The 20,202-nt window shown below is 40.8% G+C and overlaps 1 protein-coding gene across 1 annotated transcript; it reads right to left on the bottom strand.

The window, feature by feature from the left end:
- Positions 1-13,946: 13,946 nt before the first annotated feature.
- On the bottom strand, positions 13,947-19,402 carry tmx1 (thioredoxin-related transmembrane protein 1). Its single transcript, XM_079174299.1, has 8 exons — positions 19,186-19,402; positions 18,651-18,766; positions 17,842-17,887; positions 17,251-17,379; positions 16,849-16,894; positions 16,307-16,408; positions 16,120-16,186; positions 13,947-16,001 (listed from the first exon to the last, which is right to left on the bottom strand). Exons 1-8 carry the CDS (start codon positions 19,386-19,388, stop codon positions 15,748-15,750), a joined length of 963 nt encoding a protein of 320 aa, XP_079030425.1. The 5' UTR covers positions 19,389-19,402; the 3' UTR covers positions 13,947-15,747.
- Positions 19,403-20,202: the final 800 nt, after the last annotated feature.

Raw genomic sequence — 20,202 nt, 5'->3', positions numbered from 1 at the left:
CCTCCATTCCCTTCAAAATTGAGATTTAGAGCCGCATGCAGCTTCGAGCTTGCTGTTACACAACCGGTGGGTTGGAAAGCAGCATACGGACATGCTGATGTTAACTACATACGCAGCACTTTCCGCGGGTCAAACCTCAGCCTCCGAACCCACAGACTATCTATTAGACTCAAAATGAAGCCGTTCATTTGTGCTTGTGGTACAGAATTCCATTTGAGTTACTGTAAAAAAAAAAAAAATACTTTAGCTTTGTCATGCTACAGTAAATGATGAAGAATCAGCTCTCAGTAAAAGCCAAACCCTGTGACTCATACATGTGGCTGTGTAGCAATCATGTTCATATTTTCTTATATTTATGCCTCATGTACTTCATATGGAACGGATAGATGGAAAAGATTTTCCAAGTTCACATTCATTCCCTCAAAAAGATTGTACATTAAAAGTAGTCGCTATCTTGGTTTTCGTCCGTCGCCATCTTGACACAAGAGGGTGGAGCAAAGTACAACCGAATACTGAATAAGACCTTTTTACCTGAGGTTGCTGCGTGGTCCTTCATCTCGAAGTCAATGGGTTTCTTTGAATGCATTTTTTTGGTTAGATGCCTGAAATAAGGTCCGTGGTTTACTCAAGCTTAAGAGATTTTAACATTTTGTTCAAAGACATAAAAAAAAAAAAGCTCTCGTGAATTGTAAAGGCTTTACGTGTTTTAAAAAAGGCGGTTGCTAACAAGTCGTCACGAGTTAGCTTTTTACTTCTGGCGAATGCATTTACACTTCAAAAATAATATAAACGGTCTTGATTTGTGAAGATTAACTTGATGAACAAAAGGTGTAGGTATCATAAACGTTTGTTTGCCACAGAGTTTATTCTTGTCAATAATCCAAAATTAAATCTACGCTTTTCCCCACTGGGGTGCTTGTATTTAAGGTCTGTACAATATGATTTGTGGCACACATGTTATCAGTAAAGTAACTGACTTACCATATTCATATATATATTTATTTTGTATTTATCCACACTGGCCGCTGTATATCTAAGTTACCATGGCTGGCTTTCCCTTCACTAGACTCAGACTTAAACTGACTTTACTGAACTTGTGTCTAATGTACAGAGGTTTCCAAACAGAGAGGCGTCTGGATGACATGTGACAATTGCGCAGCTTTAAGAGTTTCCAGGAAGTGTGAAATGTGTTAGAAGTTTGACACCAAAGCAATGCAAGAGAAGGAGAAACTGTGGTTATGGTTACTGTGGGAAATCAGCTTTTGATGGCGTATCTTGTGTCAACTAGAGAGTCCTACAAGCCAAACTGTAAGTGCAGTGAAGGAATGTGAGCCTCCCGCAGTTTGTCCTCACCGTGTTCTCCCCTAATAGTTAAGACACAGACCACCAATAACAACGCTCAAGTGAATTCATATAGCTGCGGCACCGCTGATACTGTACATCGTCCCACATCAAGAGGGGTCACGAGTTTGTTCCCCACCACAGCCAATATGTCTGTCATCAGCCATGAGCTGAACGGCCAGAATGCAAATCTGATGCCAAATAATTAGCCTTGTACAAATCCCACTGTGCTGTGATAACGCTCCAACCAAACTAGTTGGCGTATAAATCTTCAAATAACCCTCTATTATCGTTCCAACGCGCTGGCACGGCCCACAGAACAACAAAAATAACAAGAGTCGTTTGGCGCACCAAACATCTCATACATCTGTCGTCCATGCTGAGGCTTTGATCGTTTCTGAGTCGCCCGCAGAGAGAACCAGATTCCTTTTCTCAAAATAGCCAGCTGTTAAAGTAGATGATGTGTTTAAATGTGCACTCTGTTGAGGAGACGCAGTAGTGGGAACTCCCCACATGTCATTTAATGTGGGAGTGTAAATTAACATATGACATTGGTAAAAACAAAGTGGTCAGAAAGGGAAGATTTCCATTTTATATTTAGTGTCAGAAGGATGTTTACACCGCTTTCTGAGTTGCATCTTCTTCTCTAGTTATTCAGATGGGATGTCAGGATATCAGTGAATGTACAGTGGAAGTTGCAGTTTGTGCAGAAATAAATGCTGCAGCTCCTCAAGACCAACAAAGGCTTCCTGTGTTTCGTTTTTCGACCCTAGAGACCAAAACAACGGTGAAGAACATTCTTGTTGTATGAATGTTGACCCAGGCTTCGTTTAAGCGAGTAAATGTTTGTGCCTAGACGTGTCAGTGACACACAGACAATGCGACTGATATTTGTTAGACAAACACTCCACTGTTGTCAAAGTGCATCTTTCAAATCCGGCGCTCTGTTTAACCTGTATGTTGGCTCGACGTGTCCGCACCTGCAGGTGACTTTTACTGAAAGAGTGAACGCAGCCGCATCTTCAAACACAGGCACTCTGTTCTGTCTCGTGACTCTTTTGTAAGATATTTGGGATTCTTCCAAGTAGAGCTTCTTTAAATACTTTTGATGCTCTTTTACAAGTGTAAAAAAAAGACAAATGCTGAAGAACTAGACAAGATAAAAGGTCAAAGTTGAAAAGAGGAATTTATGCATCTCATAATTGTTTTAGTTTTTTTTGCGTGGAACAAGGCCAGTTTGGTGTGACCAGTATAAAGTAAAAAGAGCATGATTGGGTTACGCTGCTGTGAGGGAGGTAGCAGGATGTCAGGGGAGCTGTGAACAGGTTACGGCCTGTCCTGCATTTAGAGCGCTGGATCCAAGCTGACATGAAGGAATGTGTCTCCATATAGAGCGTGAAATCACTGCAATGCAATCTGCTCTGTAAGCTCAAACACGATGACCAAAAGATGAAAGAATTGTCTCGATTTGTGTGGCATGAAGAGCTCAAATTTAAGTTTTAAGTAGGAATATTGTGACTGTGGTATAGTTAAATTCCAGGTATGTTGAAAGAGAACAATAAACAGACAGCAGTGTGAGATTTTTAACTTCTCAAAGATTCAGGCCTGGATTCGTTAAACTTCAAGTTTATGGATGTCTTCACAATATGTTATTTGAGTTGGATTTATTCATTTTCATTTATAGATTTCCTGTTTTCATTAAATACGGTTAAAACATATCAAAAATTCCACTTAAACTTTCACAGTTTCATCAGCAGATATACACTGTATTTACTATATTATAGACTCAGAGTTTCACCACATGAATACTACCAATGGGATACTAGCTTCATAGGATCATCATGTTTTGAACGCTTCATCGGAACAGGTTGCAGGTGTGATATAGCACTTAAATCATGTGATTGCTCGTAAGCGGACTTTAAGTTACGACTATTTTGTCAGAAAATGTTTTAATGTCTACATTGGACAGTTTAAGTACGTTTTCTTTCTGTATGTTAATTCTATATTGGGCTTAGTTTACAAAACGAAGGCTTATAGGTACGTTTAGCTTCAAATTCCTCCAACATTATGAATATAAATAGGCCTTTAACAGCCTCAAAATTCACATGAAGTATAAAGCATTCACATAATTTCAGTTACTTCTTCGACACATCAGACAATAGGTTTTGTTATGACAGGAAATCTCTTTTTAATAAACAAAGCCAGAAGTTATTCAGTGTAAAAGTTGCTCTTTCCATCAGACAGGAAGGGAATCCTTCGAGGAGACGAACAGCAGTCATCGTGGCGTGAACCCTCCTGACCTCGGCTGCCTGGGACTCCACCTCTCACCTCCTGACTGACCCTCAGCGGCTGCTGTGGAGTCAATTGTGGTATCAGAGGGCTGGAGGCGAACCCCTTTTAGTCAGGAGAAATGAATTTTCCGCATGCAGCAGGAGGAATGTCACGGTCCAGACAGTCCGGCGTTGCCCCATGGGAGTTTAGGAATTCGGGCACCTGTGAAATTCCCTTTAGTCTCTTCAGGGGAGGCGTCAACCCTCCTAATTCTCTACCTCCTGTTTGGTGTTCAGCAGCTGTAAAAAACACCTTCTCACCATCTGTTTGTAGTTTTTCTCTCTCAGTTTAAAATGGATGTGAATTACTTTCAGCGAACAGCGACTGAAGGTAACGCAGGAAGAGTTGAGTTAAGTTTTCATCACCTTGTATCACAAACTAGCTGCAGCCATGCTAGCAGCTCTGTGAGGCTGTATATGTAGGGTTACCATTTCAATTAGCCTGTGAATGGCTTATGCAAATGATTAGCATACACGTATCCCAGCCTTGCATATAAACTCTTCATTTCTATTTCGCTTGAAATCACAAATGTGCACCTCGTGTTGGCGCTAGAGAAAAAAAAACAAGGGTTTATGTAGGATTCATGTGTTCACAATCTAGCCAACAGTTGTAGAGATATATCAGTCTGGACAAAGGCGGTGGACCGACCAACCGACTTTTCTATCCATAGAACCAAGCTGCTACATGTACCACGACTAAAAAACACGAAAACTATTTAACATATTCAACATATAATTTAAGCTGCTGTGAAATATTTTCCTATACGGTTTAACGTCGGCCTGCAACAGTTTCAAAAGAGAAGAAATGTAAGTACGTGTCCATCAATAAAATGTAAGTGAGTGTAAATTAATGAACGTGTGAGACGTGATGAAAGGCACAAGTGTTGCATAAAACACACGGGATCTTTTAAAACACCTTATAAACCACATCAAACATCATAGCAGAGTGTTATCGCCCTCAGACTACAGTCGTTTTTTTCATATTAGAACAGTGGCTGGAATTTAAAGAGGAGAGTCTGTGAACTTCACAGGACGACAAAACTGGACCCTTTTGATGTGCTGCACAGTCGAATCAGTGTCAACTGTGCCTGCAGCCCGGACAACGTGTTGGTGTCACATTTCATAATCTGTGTGTGCAAAACCTTTGAAGCAGCGTGGCTCCACTTCATGAATGACAACAGAGAAAGAAAAGGTCTCTGCAGAAACAGTTGAACGCACTCAAACACAACCAACGGATGGCTGCTTTTAGAGGTCTAAAAACCTGCTGTACACTATACCTGCTCAGCAACAAACTGGTGAACATACTGTAGTGGAGCATTTAGCAGCTCAAGAGCCAGATGTTTCACTCAGGAGTTGGTGGAGACCAAAAACAGAGCTACAAGGAGAGACATTATTTGCTATGATGTTCACCATATCAAGAATATAGTTCAAATATACTGCAGTATTTACAGCTTGTTGCACTAGCCACAAATCAAACGGTGCAGGGATGAATCTGGTGAAAAATTGCACCGTTTTTTTTGCACTTTGCCCGGGGTAGAAGATGAAAGAGGAAGCTGTGATCTATGAAACCAGAAAGGTTGGTGGTGATAAACAAATATTGAAAGAACAGCAGTAGCTGTGGCGAGAGATGAAAGCAGCTGTTGGGAGTGTGAACATTTAACAACCGTTTGACTTAACATCATAAATCATTCAGTCGACCACAAGACAAGTACAGAGACAAACAACTAGAAGAGCAAGCAGATGTTTTTTTACAAAAGGAGAGTCATGTGAGCAGTTTCAGTTGCTGCACCGAAGGTTTCGTATTGGCAAAGTTTCAGCCAGGAATATTTTTCGAAAATAACAAGAAATCTTTCCCCGCTGCAGTCACACTGTGTTCTCACATCTCTCTGCTATAAGCACAGTCTGTACAGTATCCTACAGTGTTATATCATCCATAATGTTTGGCTGAATCATTTTCCTGGAGCTGCACATTCACTTGTCATAATGGTGGAAAGTACATTTACACAAGTACTGCACTTCGGACCACGTTTGAGGTATTTGAGTATTTCCTTTTTATGCTACTTCATACTTTTTACTACATTTCAGAGGGAAACATTGTACTTTTTACACAATTACATTTATTTGATAGTTGGAATAACTATCTGCATTTCCGATTAATAGTTCACATAAAACACATGTGATAAGCTTATAAAATATAATAAATCTAATCACGGTTCAATCAGTGTCTTTTCCTCCTAATACATTCGGCTGTCTATGACTCGTTAGTAGTTCCACCAAAGCGACATTTCCCCTGGAAACTTAATTTTAATAACTGTTCAAATGATCCAACATTTCACTCAAAATCAAAGATTAGAGAAAAGTCCCAAAACAGATTTGTATAAAACCTTAATTGTCTTCTTTCCTCTCCCGTTAATCATCTAAACGTTTCCAGCAGAACGAGTAGTTTTACTTTTGATTACATTTTGCTGATTAAGCTTTCTTAGGATTGAAAATGCAGGACTTTTCTTTGTAAATAATCTTATACTTAAACTGAATAGCTTTGCTAACTGCCACCTGATTAACATAATCCTCCAAAGGAACATCAGTTTGAGACACCGACCGACTGATTAACTGAAGAGAGGCCGCGTCCTTCAGCGGACAACCATGACTCGAAAGATTTAAAGACGACGTCGTGACCCGTTCTCGTGTTCGCACAGGGTTCAATCCATACTTGATGGGTGGAGAGTAATGACCACGTCACGAGACAGAATGGGTTCATTTTAATATTCATCAGCTGACCGCTCGCAGTAGAGTTCAGACGACATGAAACATGAGCGCAGCCTCTGATAAGTTCATTACTGAGGTGAGTTAAGGCTTGTTCGTCCCCTGAATTATGATTAGGAGGTCATAAAATCTGTCCTCCCTCCTGGTCAGGGACGACTGATTCCTAATGTCCTTTTTTCTTCTGTGGACCCCAACCTCCCTTCAAAGTCAGACAGTCTCAGCTTGTCGGCCGGCGGACATTTTAACATAATATTATTGCACTTGTAATCACATTTCATCCTGTGTAGTCTAACGATCTCACAGTATCCTGCTCAGACTCACCGTGGCTCCAGTGCAGCGTAAACCTCAGATGTTATTCTGTGTTTTGTTTATTTACCTTGGAAACAGTAGTTTGACAAATAAGGTTGACTTGTGATCTGATATTTAACCAGCTTGTCCCGGATCTTTCAACTGCATCGCATGGTCTCCATCAGCACAGGGAAAAAACATTAAAAAAAAGAAATTATAACACGTCATTTGGAAGTATTTCATTGACAAACAGGAGAAGAAAAACATTTATTTATTAACGATACTATGCATTGCACTATGCCGATTTTTGACAGCTGACAGCAGTTTGTGTTGCTGTCGAATGACCCGGCGTGAAGTATTTCTGGTTCACAAGCAGCGAAGGACTCTTTATGCATGAGCCCTTCAGAGGTTAATTACATTATCTGACCTCAGATCTGCTGACTGTCTGCTAAATAATCACTGTAAAGACACAAGTGACAGAAAAGGACACAGGCAGTGTCTTCTGATGCACAGGGGGTCAACAGGTTATGGATTTTAAACATCCGATAGAGTCACATGAACCCCTCTAAATACATGTTGACAAACACCAGAGTCCTGCAATTAAAGGGCCTCTGAGACACAGTGACTGCTGACGAAGTTCAGTAATTGTTCCCCTGTCATATAAACCTTGTAATTATCTCATGGTGATGAAGGCATCTTCTCTCCGCGATGATGTCAGGACTGTGCAGATATAGTCCGTCCGTCCTCCTCCTCCTCCTCCTCCTCCTCCGCCAACAGCTGCAGCTCTCCAGAGAAACACCGGAGTCATGGTCCTGCTCTGCGACTCGAGCCCTTTTCCTGACACTGTGTCTCAAACGTAAACAGGAAGTGGGAGCTGCATGGCAGAAATTGCGCCAGGAAGTGTGTTGTGAAGGGTTAGGGGAAGTTTGGCTGTTCTACATGGTGGATACGTGGGTAATAGAGATGTTGTTATAGTCATTTAGCTAATATATATATAATGATGGTCGCTGGGTCTACCTAAGAACAGCATACCTGATGTGTTTCAGATCTGGATTTAGATGTATCTGTATTCATTCATTAGGATATTCCCAGCAACGATTGCATGTAGACTTTCTTGTCAATCTTTTTCTATGATGACATTGTTTTTTCTTGCTCACGGTTTTTAAAACTTCTCAGACTTCAACGTTGTGTCCCTGTTATTCACGTTACGATAATTGTAATGTCACCGGCTAAAGGCCAAAATAACCTGTCACAACTGGTTAGAGGAAACGCTTTGATGTCACATGACTGTGCAACCATAATACCGCCACACGCATGCCGATTACACAAAGCGCTCAGGGGCACCGCTACTATTTCCCGTATTATGCAACCGCTGTAACTCGTGCTCATAAATAACAAATATCCATACTGTGACATTTTGTTCCTGCAGCAGCGATGTAAGTTTGTTTTCATTACCATATGATGATCTGCTGCACACAGCTTAACTCATATGAACTCAATCTGAAAGGAAACATGTTAACCCAGACCGACAGCAGAGACTTAACCTTCACAGAGTCTTGCCAGGCTCGATGCTCCAGGCTCTGACCCGGCTGTTATCTGGCTGTTTGTAGTGAGCTGCTGTTCTTCAAGAGCCTCAGATATCAGCCTTTAATGGGTCGGACATGCAGCTTCTGTCAAACTGACACAGTGTCCGTCTCTAAATCAGCTTTGAAGACTCCCAGATACCTGACAGGACCTCACCAGAGATGGAAAGTCACCGAGTACTGTACAATTTCCATTTTATGCCACATTATACTTCCACTCCACTACATTTCAGAGGGAAATATTGTACTTTGTATACTACATCTATCTGAGAGCTATAGTTAGTTACTTTGGGGATTCATTATTATTTAACATAACAAATTATGATGGTTTGTTACAGACTAAACCGTCCAACAGCAAACAAAGTGAGTTCAAAGTTAAAATGTTGCTTCCATGTTAAGGCATCTGTAATAATAATCATCCATTCCATTTTACTTGGAATATATACAGTTCTGTATCAAAAGTTTGTTTTTTCTTTCCTACCCCATTAATCATCTCACAACCCCTTCCTTTAAGAAAGTAAAGATTGTAACTTATACTTGTAATTCATTATTTACACAATCTTATATTATCTGAGTACTTCTCACACCACTGGAGCTAACAGCATGACGAACTACGTCTGTACACAAGGATTCATTTGCAGCTTAAAGTTATCACTCGTCACGTTTTAGGCAAACCCACATCCCGTCCCTTCCTTTTTCCATTCATCCATTTCCTGTGAGGAGATTTAATACGTACAAAACTGAATTACAAATTGTCTAAACACACACACACACACTCATTCCCAAGCTCATTCTGCTGACCTGAGATAATGTTGGAAACTGGTGGGTGTGTCTCATGTGTTAGTTTGGGGACTTTTTAGGATCGGATGTGTGTTTCGCATCAGGTGACGCACTCCAAAACAAACCGTGAGATCCATGGAAACGGCTGCACCGCTCATTGAGTTCAGTCTAAAGTTTTGAGATTTGAGTAAACCTCCTCCTGACCAGAGGACTTCTGTCTTCACACCGATGCAAACCACAAAGCACATACATAAACATAAAGCCCAATAAATGTGATGTATCTCCAACAATTTATTAGGTTTTATTTATGAGCAGCTCTTGATTAAGCAAGTTGAGAAAAAAACCTTTTTTATAGCTTAAACATGCAGTTATCATCATTACATTTTTGATTCAAAGCAGGCTGTTTTAGATGGTTTTATTAAACCAGAGAAAACCTTTTTAGGGTTAGTTTCCTTTGCGCATGAGTCAACATTTAAATGTAATATTCTTTAAATGGACCTCAGTGTGTTTTTACCGCGTTGCTGTGATGGGATCTCTCTCTGCTTCGGCCCTTATCCTGAACTAGCCGACACACTGCAAACCCAGCCAGTATATTCTGCTGTGTTTATACTTCAGGGAGCATGTGCTGCTATTTTAGTATCCTGCATACAGCGAAAGAAAGACGTCTGCATCCAGGCGAAGACAGGAGACAGGGTTTCTCTCTCTGGAATGACCACAACGGTTTCCTGTAAATGTACCTGCTGCAGACTGGAGGGGAGACACAACGACAAACCTTTGTGTTCATTCTTTATTTCTGTTTGCGCCACCATGTCATTATCTGACCTGCGAGGAAGTGACACACTGCTCATAGATGTAAATAGGGGTGAGCGGAGGGCGGTGTTTGTGGAAGAAAAAAAAATCATTTTGGTGGACTGTAATCATGGTGGAGAAACAATTAGTCACTAAACAGTCACGGTCTGATGGATGGACACATGAAGACAGAGGTATTGTAGCTGCGTTATGGCGCCAGACTTCTACATTAGTCATGAAGGTTAAAAAAAAGGTGAATTCAAAGGTTTCCAATTTGTTCAGGTTAAACAGTTTCTTCGGAATCACTTTGAATGTGACTCAACTATTCCGCTAAGTTTGACGCATTTACATTGGAAGGGTATGTAGTTTATGTTTGATAGAGAAAATATTTGATTAAGAAAAAAGAAAAAAATACAAAAGATCAAATAATCAAGTCTGCAGAAACACAAGTCTGTGCCAAATAGCGTTTAAAACATTTGTGTTTAATTGATTTGTAATCTGTTTGCTGTGTAAACATTTTCTCCTGCATTTGCTTTTCCATTTATATCATAAAATCTGGACAAAATTCAAATATTCTGCAAGAACTTAAGAACATGGTTATAGCAACATACAAGTAGAATGCATGAAAGATTCTCCTTAGATGACTGCTGAACATATGACGGATTTGATTCATCTTCAAGGTTTTGAACTCATTTGAGACCAACCGGACTGATCTGCTAAATATTGTGAGTTCTTGTTCATGAGAAGGAAGGCAGGCAGACAGACAGAACAACACTCATTGTCCCAGTCTCCTGGTTATCTCCAGCAGTATTTCAGACTGATGAATAAATCATCGTTACAAGCCCAAACAGAGGAATCTCAATCTCTTCATCTCCTTTCTAGGTTTTAATGGTCTAACCACACGGAGGACACTGAGGGGACACAGCAGCTCAGAGAACAAGTGCTGCCTTGTTGAACGCTCAAACTCGCACCTCGCTGGCGTCCAGTAGCTCAGTGAGCGAGGCAGGATCATATAACACTGCCTTGTTTTTCTCATGGATTTTTGTGGTTTGAGGAAAAAAACCCTCTCAGCCACTGGCCCGAGGACTTAAATAATCATTTTTAAAAAAAGACCTCAATCCAAAAATGCCTCTGCCTCGTCCTGCATACTGAAGAGTCGCTCGATTCTTATGTAATAAAACTTTCAAAGCAGACAAGGCATTTTGCCAATCAAGTTGAGCAAATTCATCATTTGTTGGAGTACGTCCCCCACATTACCGTTATGAGATTTAACAAAACATGAAGTTTGCCAAAATGGAAATCCAATTGATTTATGCTGAGAAACAGATGGATTTGGAAACAGCAGTGTGGGAAAGCAGGCTGCACACCGCTGAGGTGGAAGATATGACGGCAGATAAGAAGACTCTCGCGTCTCGACCACAGACGGTGGTGGACAGTAACCACGTACAAGTATTCAACTACTGCACATCAGCACAGTTTTAAGGTACTTAAAAGAGCTTTAAGAGAGGAAAGCTGACAGGAGCTCTCCAAAGACAACGGAGTATCTTTACATTGTACTATTGCTACTTGTGCTAAAGTAAAGGATGTGAATACTTCTTCCACTCCTTACCTGATATTGTCATCGAGCTCCTCTGCTGAGTGGGATAGTTCTTCATTTCCACCTCACGAGCCTCGAGGAAATCTTAACTCCTTAATATACAGACGGTTTTCTCTTTTCGCTTCCCCCTATGTAGCTTAAAAGCTGTTAAATAAATCATGTAATATATTCTTATATTCTGTATCCTTCTGTACCCAAGACATCTTTTTTATGGCGGCATTATTCATCAAAAAAATATTCTTGTTCACAAAATTCAGGACATATTTGGAAACTTTGGAAACTGGGATTTAATTAAAAAGTTCTGTGGGTTCAAGGTTTTTTAAGAAAAGATCAAACAGTTTATTTTAGAATTGCATGCATTTGGACGACCAAACAAGTGCCATTAGTCACACTTTCCCTGATCCCAACAAACTGGCTCAATGTAAATAGTGAAATGTCAGCATGCGGCTACATTTTTCCATTTTCAGAGGTCAGAACAACAGCACACGATTGATGTGGAAGGTGAGTGAAGGTAAATAATGAAACTCTGCAAGATCGTGTGCCAGTTGGCTTGAGACAGATCTGCAGCAGCAAATGTATAGTTTATATAAACGGCTCGGTTTATAGTGCGGCAATGGTGGTGGTAGTGATTAAACTTTAACAATGTTTTTATGGTTTAAAATTTTACTCATAAGTCACAGAAACAACCTTTTCATCTTTCATTTTCGACCGGTAATTTAAACTGAATGCTAATGTTAACATGCTCACTGACCAATTTAGAATTGTAGCAAATTTCCTCCATGCAAGTCTCGCCAAAATATTTCATAAAACATAAACCTCATGTTGGCGCTCGAGTTAAAGTCAGGAGATCACCAAAGTCAGCAAGGTTCATCGTTTGGGATCCATGAATCCAATCCCTGAAATATTTTAGTCTGGACCAAAGTGGTGGTCCAACGTCTATACAGCCACGTTAGCATCGCTAACGAAGATAAAATTATTCTCTACAAATGAAGCTTAATTGTTTTTGCTCTACAAAAAAACAAGCGTTCCTCCATCGCTGCAAACATTTCAAAACTCCCCTGTTAAAAGTGAAAACAAGGACAATAGAAAACCACACGGACGAGCTAAACGAACAAGAACAGAAACCACTAACGCAGCAGCGGTGCCATCTGCGTTCACTTTACATTGCAGAACATAAAAACAGCCGACTGCCCATCCAGCACAGATGAATCTATGAGCCTGATAAATCAAAGCCAGGCTGCATCTGCTCAGTGTTTTTGCATGTGTACACACGCACATTACAATCACACTACACTGAACCACCAGGAGGGCCTGCAGCGGGCCGGTACAGCAGGGGGGAATCCCTGGTGGGTGAATCCCTGGAGGGCGAAGGAGGTGGAAACACCTCTTCCGCCCTCTGAGAGGTTAAACTCTGCTGAACGGAGCAGGAGCAGAAGGCCGCTCGAGCTGCAAGGACTGATTAGAGATCCACTCCAGAGACCGGCTCCCCTCTTAAGTTAATCCAGGGGGACAAATGCCACTCAAGAGGGTGGATGTAGCTCCCACGGAGGAAACAGGAAGCCCCAGGAGGACAAATGAACTGTAGCTTTGCATTTGCTACGACACACATTAAGTGCCACTGTAAATTTCCTGTCACCTGCTCCTAAAGTGCAGCGCTGTGATTTAACTGGTAGCCCGGTAGCTGCTTTATGCTTTTTAATGAATCTTCTACTCTTTTAAATCCTATTTTAATGTCTTTTTATGGTGCCTGATGTTTCTTCTCTTAATGCCTTTTCATGTCTTCTGGAAAAGCACTTTGAATTGCTTTGTTGTTGAAACTTGCAACACAATAAACTTGCCTTCTAATTTACTGTGTTGTTTCTAGTTGGAACATCAACTAAAAAGAGTGCAAGAGTGACCTCTGCTGGCACAGACTATTGTCCTGTCTTTAAAATTCTGAATGATCAAACTTACATTGATCACTTTGTTAAACCTGCTGACAACTTAATGAAAGTCATGTTTATGAAACAATCTGATTTTGAGCTTGTTACAACAGTAAAATACTGCCGACACAGTGATGCATCAATGTTGGATACAATCTAATATGTAGCGTGAATTGTCATATTTAAAAATATATACGTATTTTCTTACATACTTTTACCAAAGTAGGATTTCATTGCAAGACTTTCGTAATGAAATGATGACTTCTACTTGTGTTACATTGTCTTCTTAGTATTTTCATCTGAATACTTCTCCCACCACTGCTGCAGTATGTTCTGTCAACTACTATGACATGTTTTGGCAAGTTTTTATCCAAATATTTGATTGTTTTTCAGGATGTTTAACTGTTGAAAGCAACACAAGTGAGACTTTTTTTTTCCAGAGTTAACCGTTTATTCTAAAGAAATGTTCAAACAATAAAAGGAGCTCAGAGCGAATGCTACAAGATGTTAGTAACGGTCGGGTAAAAATATTACAACCTGTTTGAACCGTCACCAAAATGAGTAATCAGCTTTATTTTTGGAATAAACAGCAACAACAAAAAAATCAAAGTCTATACCAGTCATAAGCACTGATCAAAACAGAGTGAATGTGTATTAAAAACACTGGTCACACACACGCACACACACACACTGAAAAGGATACAGGCTGAGCTCAGAGCGGCATGAATATTTGAAGAATACACATAAGAGTGATAATTTGCTCCAGATCTACAAACTGACGAGCGTGCTGCTCAGTCAAAGTCAACATTTTGGTTAACACAAAATATCACTCATTTAGGTTAATTAACCTCAAATGTTCAGGTTTAATTTGAGATTTTGAGCCTAAAAAAGAAGGCTGAGTGATGCCTCCATTTGTCGAGCGGTTTAGGGCATCGCTAAACTGTTCCTCTCTTTAATTATATTACGCCATGCAAATACTGATCTGCAGACAGTCGACAACACATCTGGGTTATTTAAGTAAATGCCCCCTAGACTTAAAACAAAATCTCATTGGCTGCACGATACATGATGGGGACTTACAGTATCTACAGAGAATTCACCAGGCCCTTTATTTGGAGTGAATATGGTTCCTTTTTTTAACACCTACCGAGCGTTTCTACAAACTGACGAGCGTGCTGCTCAGTCAAAGTCAACATTTTGGTGTGATTGCAGAGAACAGGTTCCTGCCCCACAACGTACCTGTACCGCCTGGATGCACACTCTACACAGACTGACGGAAAACCACTGGGCGGACATTTAAAGGTTTAGTTCTCAAGATTTTAATGAAATTAAACTCCGGTTGTTAATATCTTTTATTGTCTGCAATTGCCATTCAATGTATTTAGATTGACCTATGTAGTAGTAGTTTTTTTTATTATTATTTGTGGCAGAGTCCGCCATCACCGCACTGGATTTAAATAGTCTTCATTGATATCAGCCTCGCTGCTTCTTCTCCTCCTACGTCTGAGCTGTATTCAGCTGTGACTTCACATTGAAAGCATTCAAGTGGAGAAACTCAGGGCGGCTTTATTGTGGAGGAGTCACAGGAGACCAATGTGTTCGTCTGACAGCTATTGTTCAAGAAAAATGCATTTTTTTCTTCTTTCTCATGTTTCACTACCGGATCAGTCTTAAGTGTATCAGGTAGTGATGCAACAAGTTGTGAGCTTGTCGCAAAATTGGACCAGGAGGGAAATCTTAAGAATTATAACAAACACTTGGAAACATTTTCTTTTTCACGCTTTCCTCGATTACACACTGAAACGAGGAACGGTGGGAGAACACTGGTGCGTTGGGTTGTACTGTAAGGGGTTTGTAAAATATACAACAAACATAAAATAACATGAGCTGTAATACAATTGAACAAAAACAAACTTTAAACACAAGCCTGGTATAATAATTCTGAGATTAACATATAATAAACACATATCTTTAAAAAAAATGATGCATAGCATAAACAACGTTGCAAAAATCCAGCTCTACTGCACTTCATACCTAAACCTCAGCCGGGCCATTTGTCACCACAAGTGGAAACAGGTGTCAGGAGTGTTTGGCTTTTTTTGCTTTTTCCAGGTGGAGCTTGCTGCTCAGGCGGAGAGAGAGAGTCTAAAGCTCTCCCGTTTAAAAAACAAGGGCGGGAGAAGAAAAGAAGCGAGGTGTTTCTGGGGGCCCAGAGGAGGAGAAGGGGAGGTGAGGAGGAGTTGGTTTAAAGGCTCCCTGCTGTAAACACTGCTGCTGCTGCTCAGGACCGAAGCTCCTCCCTCTCTGCTGACTCCATGATGCTCTTCTCAAATGAGCAGGAACCATGTGGCTCTCTAGGCGTCCTCCTCATCCTCCTCCTGCTGCTGCTCACGGTTGCCCACCACCCTCTTCCTCAGAGCTTCGTCGAAACCCTGTCCCTTAGGTTCTGGGCGGCCCTCTGGGGACCCTCTCCTCCTCCGCCTCCAGACCTCATCCTCCTCCTCGTCGTCGTCTTCCTCGTCGTCTTCCTCGCCGTCAGCCTCGCCGTCGGCCTCCTGCTCGTCCTCCTGTCGCTGGATTAACCTTGCCTGCTCCATTGTCTGTTTTTCTGCAGAATGACATGTAGAACAGTCGGTGACCAGCAACTAGTAAACCCGAGCATTTTATGTACATAAAATAAATGTCGAGTAAAACGGTATTTATTATGATCTCATAAAAAAACTCACTCTGGTAGTAATCTGAAGAGGAAAAGCGTCGTGAGGGGAAGGCAAAATCTGCTATGAACACCAGTAACTGCAGAGAGAATACAACAAGAACCATTAACTCACATGTTTCTACTTGACGAACGCTGTAAGAGTGTTCACTACAGTTTCCCTGTCTTTACAAATCATGAGTAGCTGCTGAAGTGCTCACCAGTCCCAGAGCCAGGCCAGAGAACAGAGTAGCCAAGCCGAAGATAACGTAAGACCCCCAAACAGGAATCCCCAGCTGCTCCGTCATGTAGTTATGACAACGCTGGAAAATACAAAAACATCTGTGTATTAATCCGCAGCTGACAATAGTCCCCAATAATTTTCTCCTGTTTTGTGTAATGTTTGCAAAAAAAAGTATACTTTTGATTCTGAAATAATGCTAGATTGCTAGAGAAACAGAAATAGACCAAACACGTATTTTGTTTAAAAATAAACCGATGATTCATTTCAACAGCTTTGTTTCCTGTAAGTTTAGTCTTCTTTGTGACAATGTCAGATAATGTCTGTGCAAAATGTGTCAACCCTGTAAAACACTGTTGTTGTTGTTGTTTCATGTAAAAGCCAGTCCTCTTTCATGCAATTTCACACTGAGCTGCACATTCTTCTTTGAATGGATTGTGGGAAATGAAATAAACACATTCCCACATATAACAACCTACATGTTGACAGACAGCACGACCAGAGAGTAAAGTCCTCACTTACCCGGATAAACATGGAGAGCTTGAACAGAGCAGACATTGAATTCATTCTGCCCAAAAGAGGAAAACAACAGCATGCAATTTAACACGGATTAGTCAAACGGTAACATCATCATAAAAAATAACAAGTAGGAGACGGGAGACGTGTTTGTGGTTCTGCTTTTAAACCAACAGAGAAGACACTAAGAATAGAACAAACGGGGCTGGTATCTCATGCTGTTTTCTGTCATTTCAAAAATAGGTGTGTTTTGTATCACTGCGCGTGTCCTTGGGGCTTTGGCGATATCAAACTTAATACATCCTACGATAACCAGAAGAGCTTCTATTTTTGACATTGATGTATAACCCTGTTATCATACTTCATCATCACCATCATGATGATCAGATAAAAGCTGCAAATACTCACAGGACCGAAGATGGCCCGAACCAAGATGAAATCGGCTCGATCGCTTTCCATTTCTGCTCATCGACGAAGCTGAGGAAGTCTTCTTTAGTGCGAGCTCCCTGGTACTTCCTGAAGACGCCATCTTTACAGCTAGTACACAACCAAACGACACAAAACATTTTAGGAACATTCAGTGTTTTCACTCACAGAACCTGAAGGAGACCCAAAGGGCCTGCTTCACCACCATCCTGTTTTATACAATGAGAACAATCTTTTAAATTTGCAACTTGGGATTCTCATTATTTTTCACAATGTCTTGATATAAAAGTTGCATCCCTTGACTGATATATATTATGGTAACCCCAACATATTTCATAAATGCACATTGTATTTATGCTAACAAATTAGACGTGTTTTCCCTTTATGATTATGTTAAAGAAAACAACAAGATGTAGTCTTGTTAATGTGACATCTGATGAGCTAAAAGTACATGAGATTCTAAACTTAGTTAAACCCACGATGATAATGATGCACATCCGTGTTGCATAAACCACAAGCAGCTACACAAGAGGAAGCCCAAAAAAAAAAAACTCAGAATAACTAAGAACTTACTGGTAAATGGTAGGAAGTGAAGTAATGATGAATCGCCCGCTCAGACCTTACAGAGAGAGGAGACAGAGTACAGTCAGTGTGCAGGAAGGAGCTGTTTGACTCAAAACTAAACTGAAAGACATTTCACACTTGGCAGACAAGCTGAATTAATGATTGACAGCAGCTCCACTGCCACTGCCTTACATGAATATTTCACAGAGAGCTGAAAAATAAACATTAACACATCATACACTGTGATATAAAATGGCCTCTAATACCTGAACCATACTAACGTTATGTTGCAAAATCAATGAGCAGGACAATATTGAATTTGTGCATCCACTTTTTGGTTTATCTTTAGCAAATGCTGCAAAATTACACTCACTTGCCAGTTTATTAAGTCCACATTTTTGCCATATATCCCAGCTTTATGAAGGTTACAGTGAAGACTGTTTCAGAGACGTGTCGACTCAGCTTTAAGGCCATGTTACAGGCTCTAGTTTATAATGCTGGTGAATTGTATTGCCACATACAGAGGTCTTCCTATTATTTAGTCTACCTTCTAGACAAAGTATTAGAAGCACCTCCCATAATATACAGTTGTATGTGAAATGACATTAGACAAGGTCTCATATTTGTTGAACTATTGCTAGATTAAGCAGAACTGAATTGACACTTCTCTTGACACAGCTTCAACAATAAAATGGACATTACAGGTGACATCTGTACGGTGTTTACTGCAGAGCTGCTCTGAGGTATTATATCTTTTTTGACAGCTATGTTTTGTGCAGCATGTATGAGTCAGTGGAGCAGAGGTCACTCAAGCCTACCGGGTTGTTCCGTCACGTCCACCTTGGCGATGTTGACCCCCATGTCCTCCCCCCAGTCCGCGAACTCCTTCCACACCACCTGGAGCTGCTGACATGCTGGACACCAGGGTGCGTAGCTGCAGGGGGTATCAAGTTTCACAAGCAAATAAATCAGATAAACTACACGATCACGTTACATGTCGCCGTATAGGTAACGTTATTTTCTGAGTACAAGTTGAAATGTACTGACGGACCTGACTGTGTACTTTATTAGCGAGTTCCTGAGCTAAATGACAAGCATACAACTCTGTAGTAAGCTGGTTAGCTAAGTAAAGATGGCAGTTGTTAGCTTAGCTAGACATTTAGCAACGTGTCAGGACTAAATTGGGCTGGATACGATAATAATCAGATAGGACAGGGCATTAAGGCTTGAATATGACCGGAAACCGGGAATCATGCCCCGTTTGTACGAGCTCAAAATAGCTAATGCTAAGGTAACGTAAATGACAAGCTAGCTATAGCCGGTTAGCCGGTTAGCCGTTAGCAGGACACTGACAATTCAATCATCCATTCTCCGGTCAGGATCTCCTCCCACGACCCGTCCGTCACTTCTCTGAGGCTGCCATGTTTTGCCGAGACCGGCGGCGAAGTTAAAAATACCGCCAGAAAAAAACAGCATATCCACGAGCGGTGATATGTTTGCCGTGTTAAGAAAAACATTGTTGAGCCTGTGTTGCTACTAGCTAGCAAACACGCCATGTCTGTTCAGAGCCGTTCAGAGACAACTCCCGCTCACTTCCGGTGTGCGCCCTAAAGCAACCCCCGCTCACTTCCGGTGTGCGCCCTAACGTCGGTGTCAGGTGGGTAACTGTAACAGTGCAGTAGTTCTCAAACTGGTGTAATTGAGTGAAGTGTCCAGTTTCAGCCGGCGGGGGGAGACAGAGACCGCTGTCTGTGCGATGACACGTCTGGATATGAAATAACTTTATTTACATTTTATTACCAACAAACTGTGTGTGAACATGAAGTGATCAACTTTATTGATACCGACTTCACGCGGCAGATCACAACAGCTAACAAGGAGCCAGTGACTATTATGTTGGAGGCATTCAAGTGTCATTCATTTCTGAATTGAAAACAGTGAAGTTAAAAGAACAGTCTGACATCTTCTGAAGTAAAAATATAGTGAAGTCTGATCAACTATTAAAAATGCATAAAATATGGAGATTGGGGTGAATAAAAAGAAACATTTGAAATATACAAATCAAATGTAATTAGTTTATCAAAAAATGTGATATTTTGTAATTAACTTACAATAATATACTTAGTATGATAGTAATAAAATCCGTAGTCTGCATTGAGATTGAAACAACTTTATTATAATTTCACACGTCACAATAACGTCTTTGTTAACAAACAAGAGTATATTAAAACAAGTGTTTGGTTTCTCCGTGCTCGTAGACACTCCCAGGTCAGGTGTAACGCAGCTCAGCCAATCAGAGTCTGTCTTCAATAAGACCCCATCTCCATTGACTCTCTTTTTACAGGGACTTCTGACGAAGTAAGTCATGCA

This window comes from Pholis gunnellus (assembly GCF_910591455.1).
Source record: "Pholis gunnellus genome assembly, chromosome: 15".
In the NCBI taxonomy this organism is placed as follows: domain Eukaryota; kingdom Metazoa; phylum Chordata; class Actinopteri; order Perciformes; family Pholidae; genus Pholis; species Pholis gunnellus.
The sequence above is the reverse complement of the archived record's forward strand: the minus strand, read 5'-3'. Positions and strand labels throughout refer to the sequence as shown.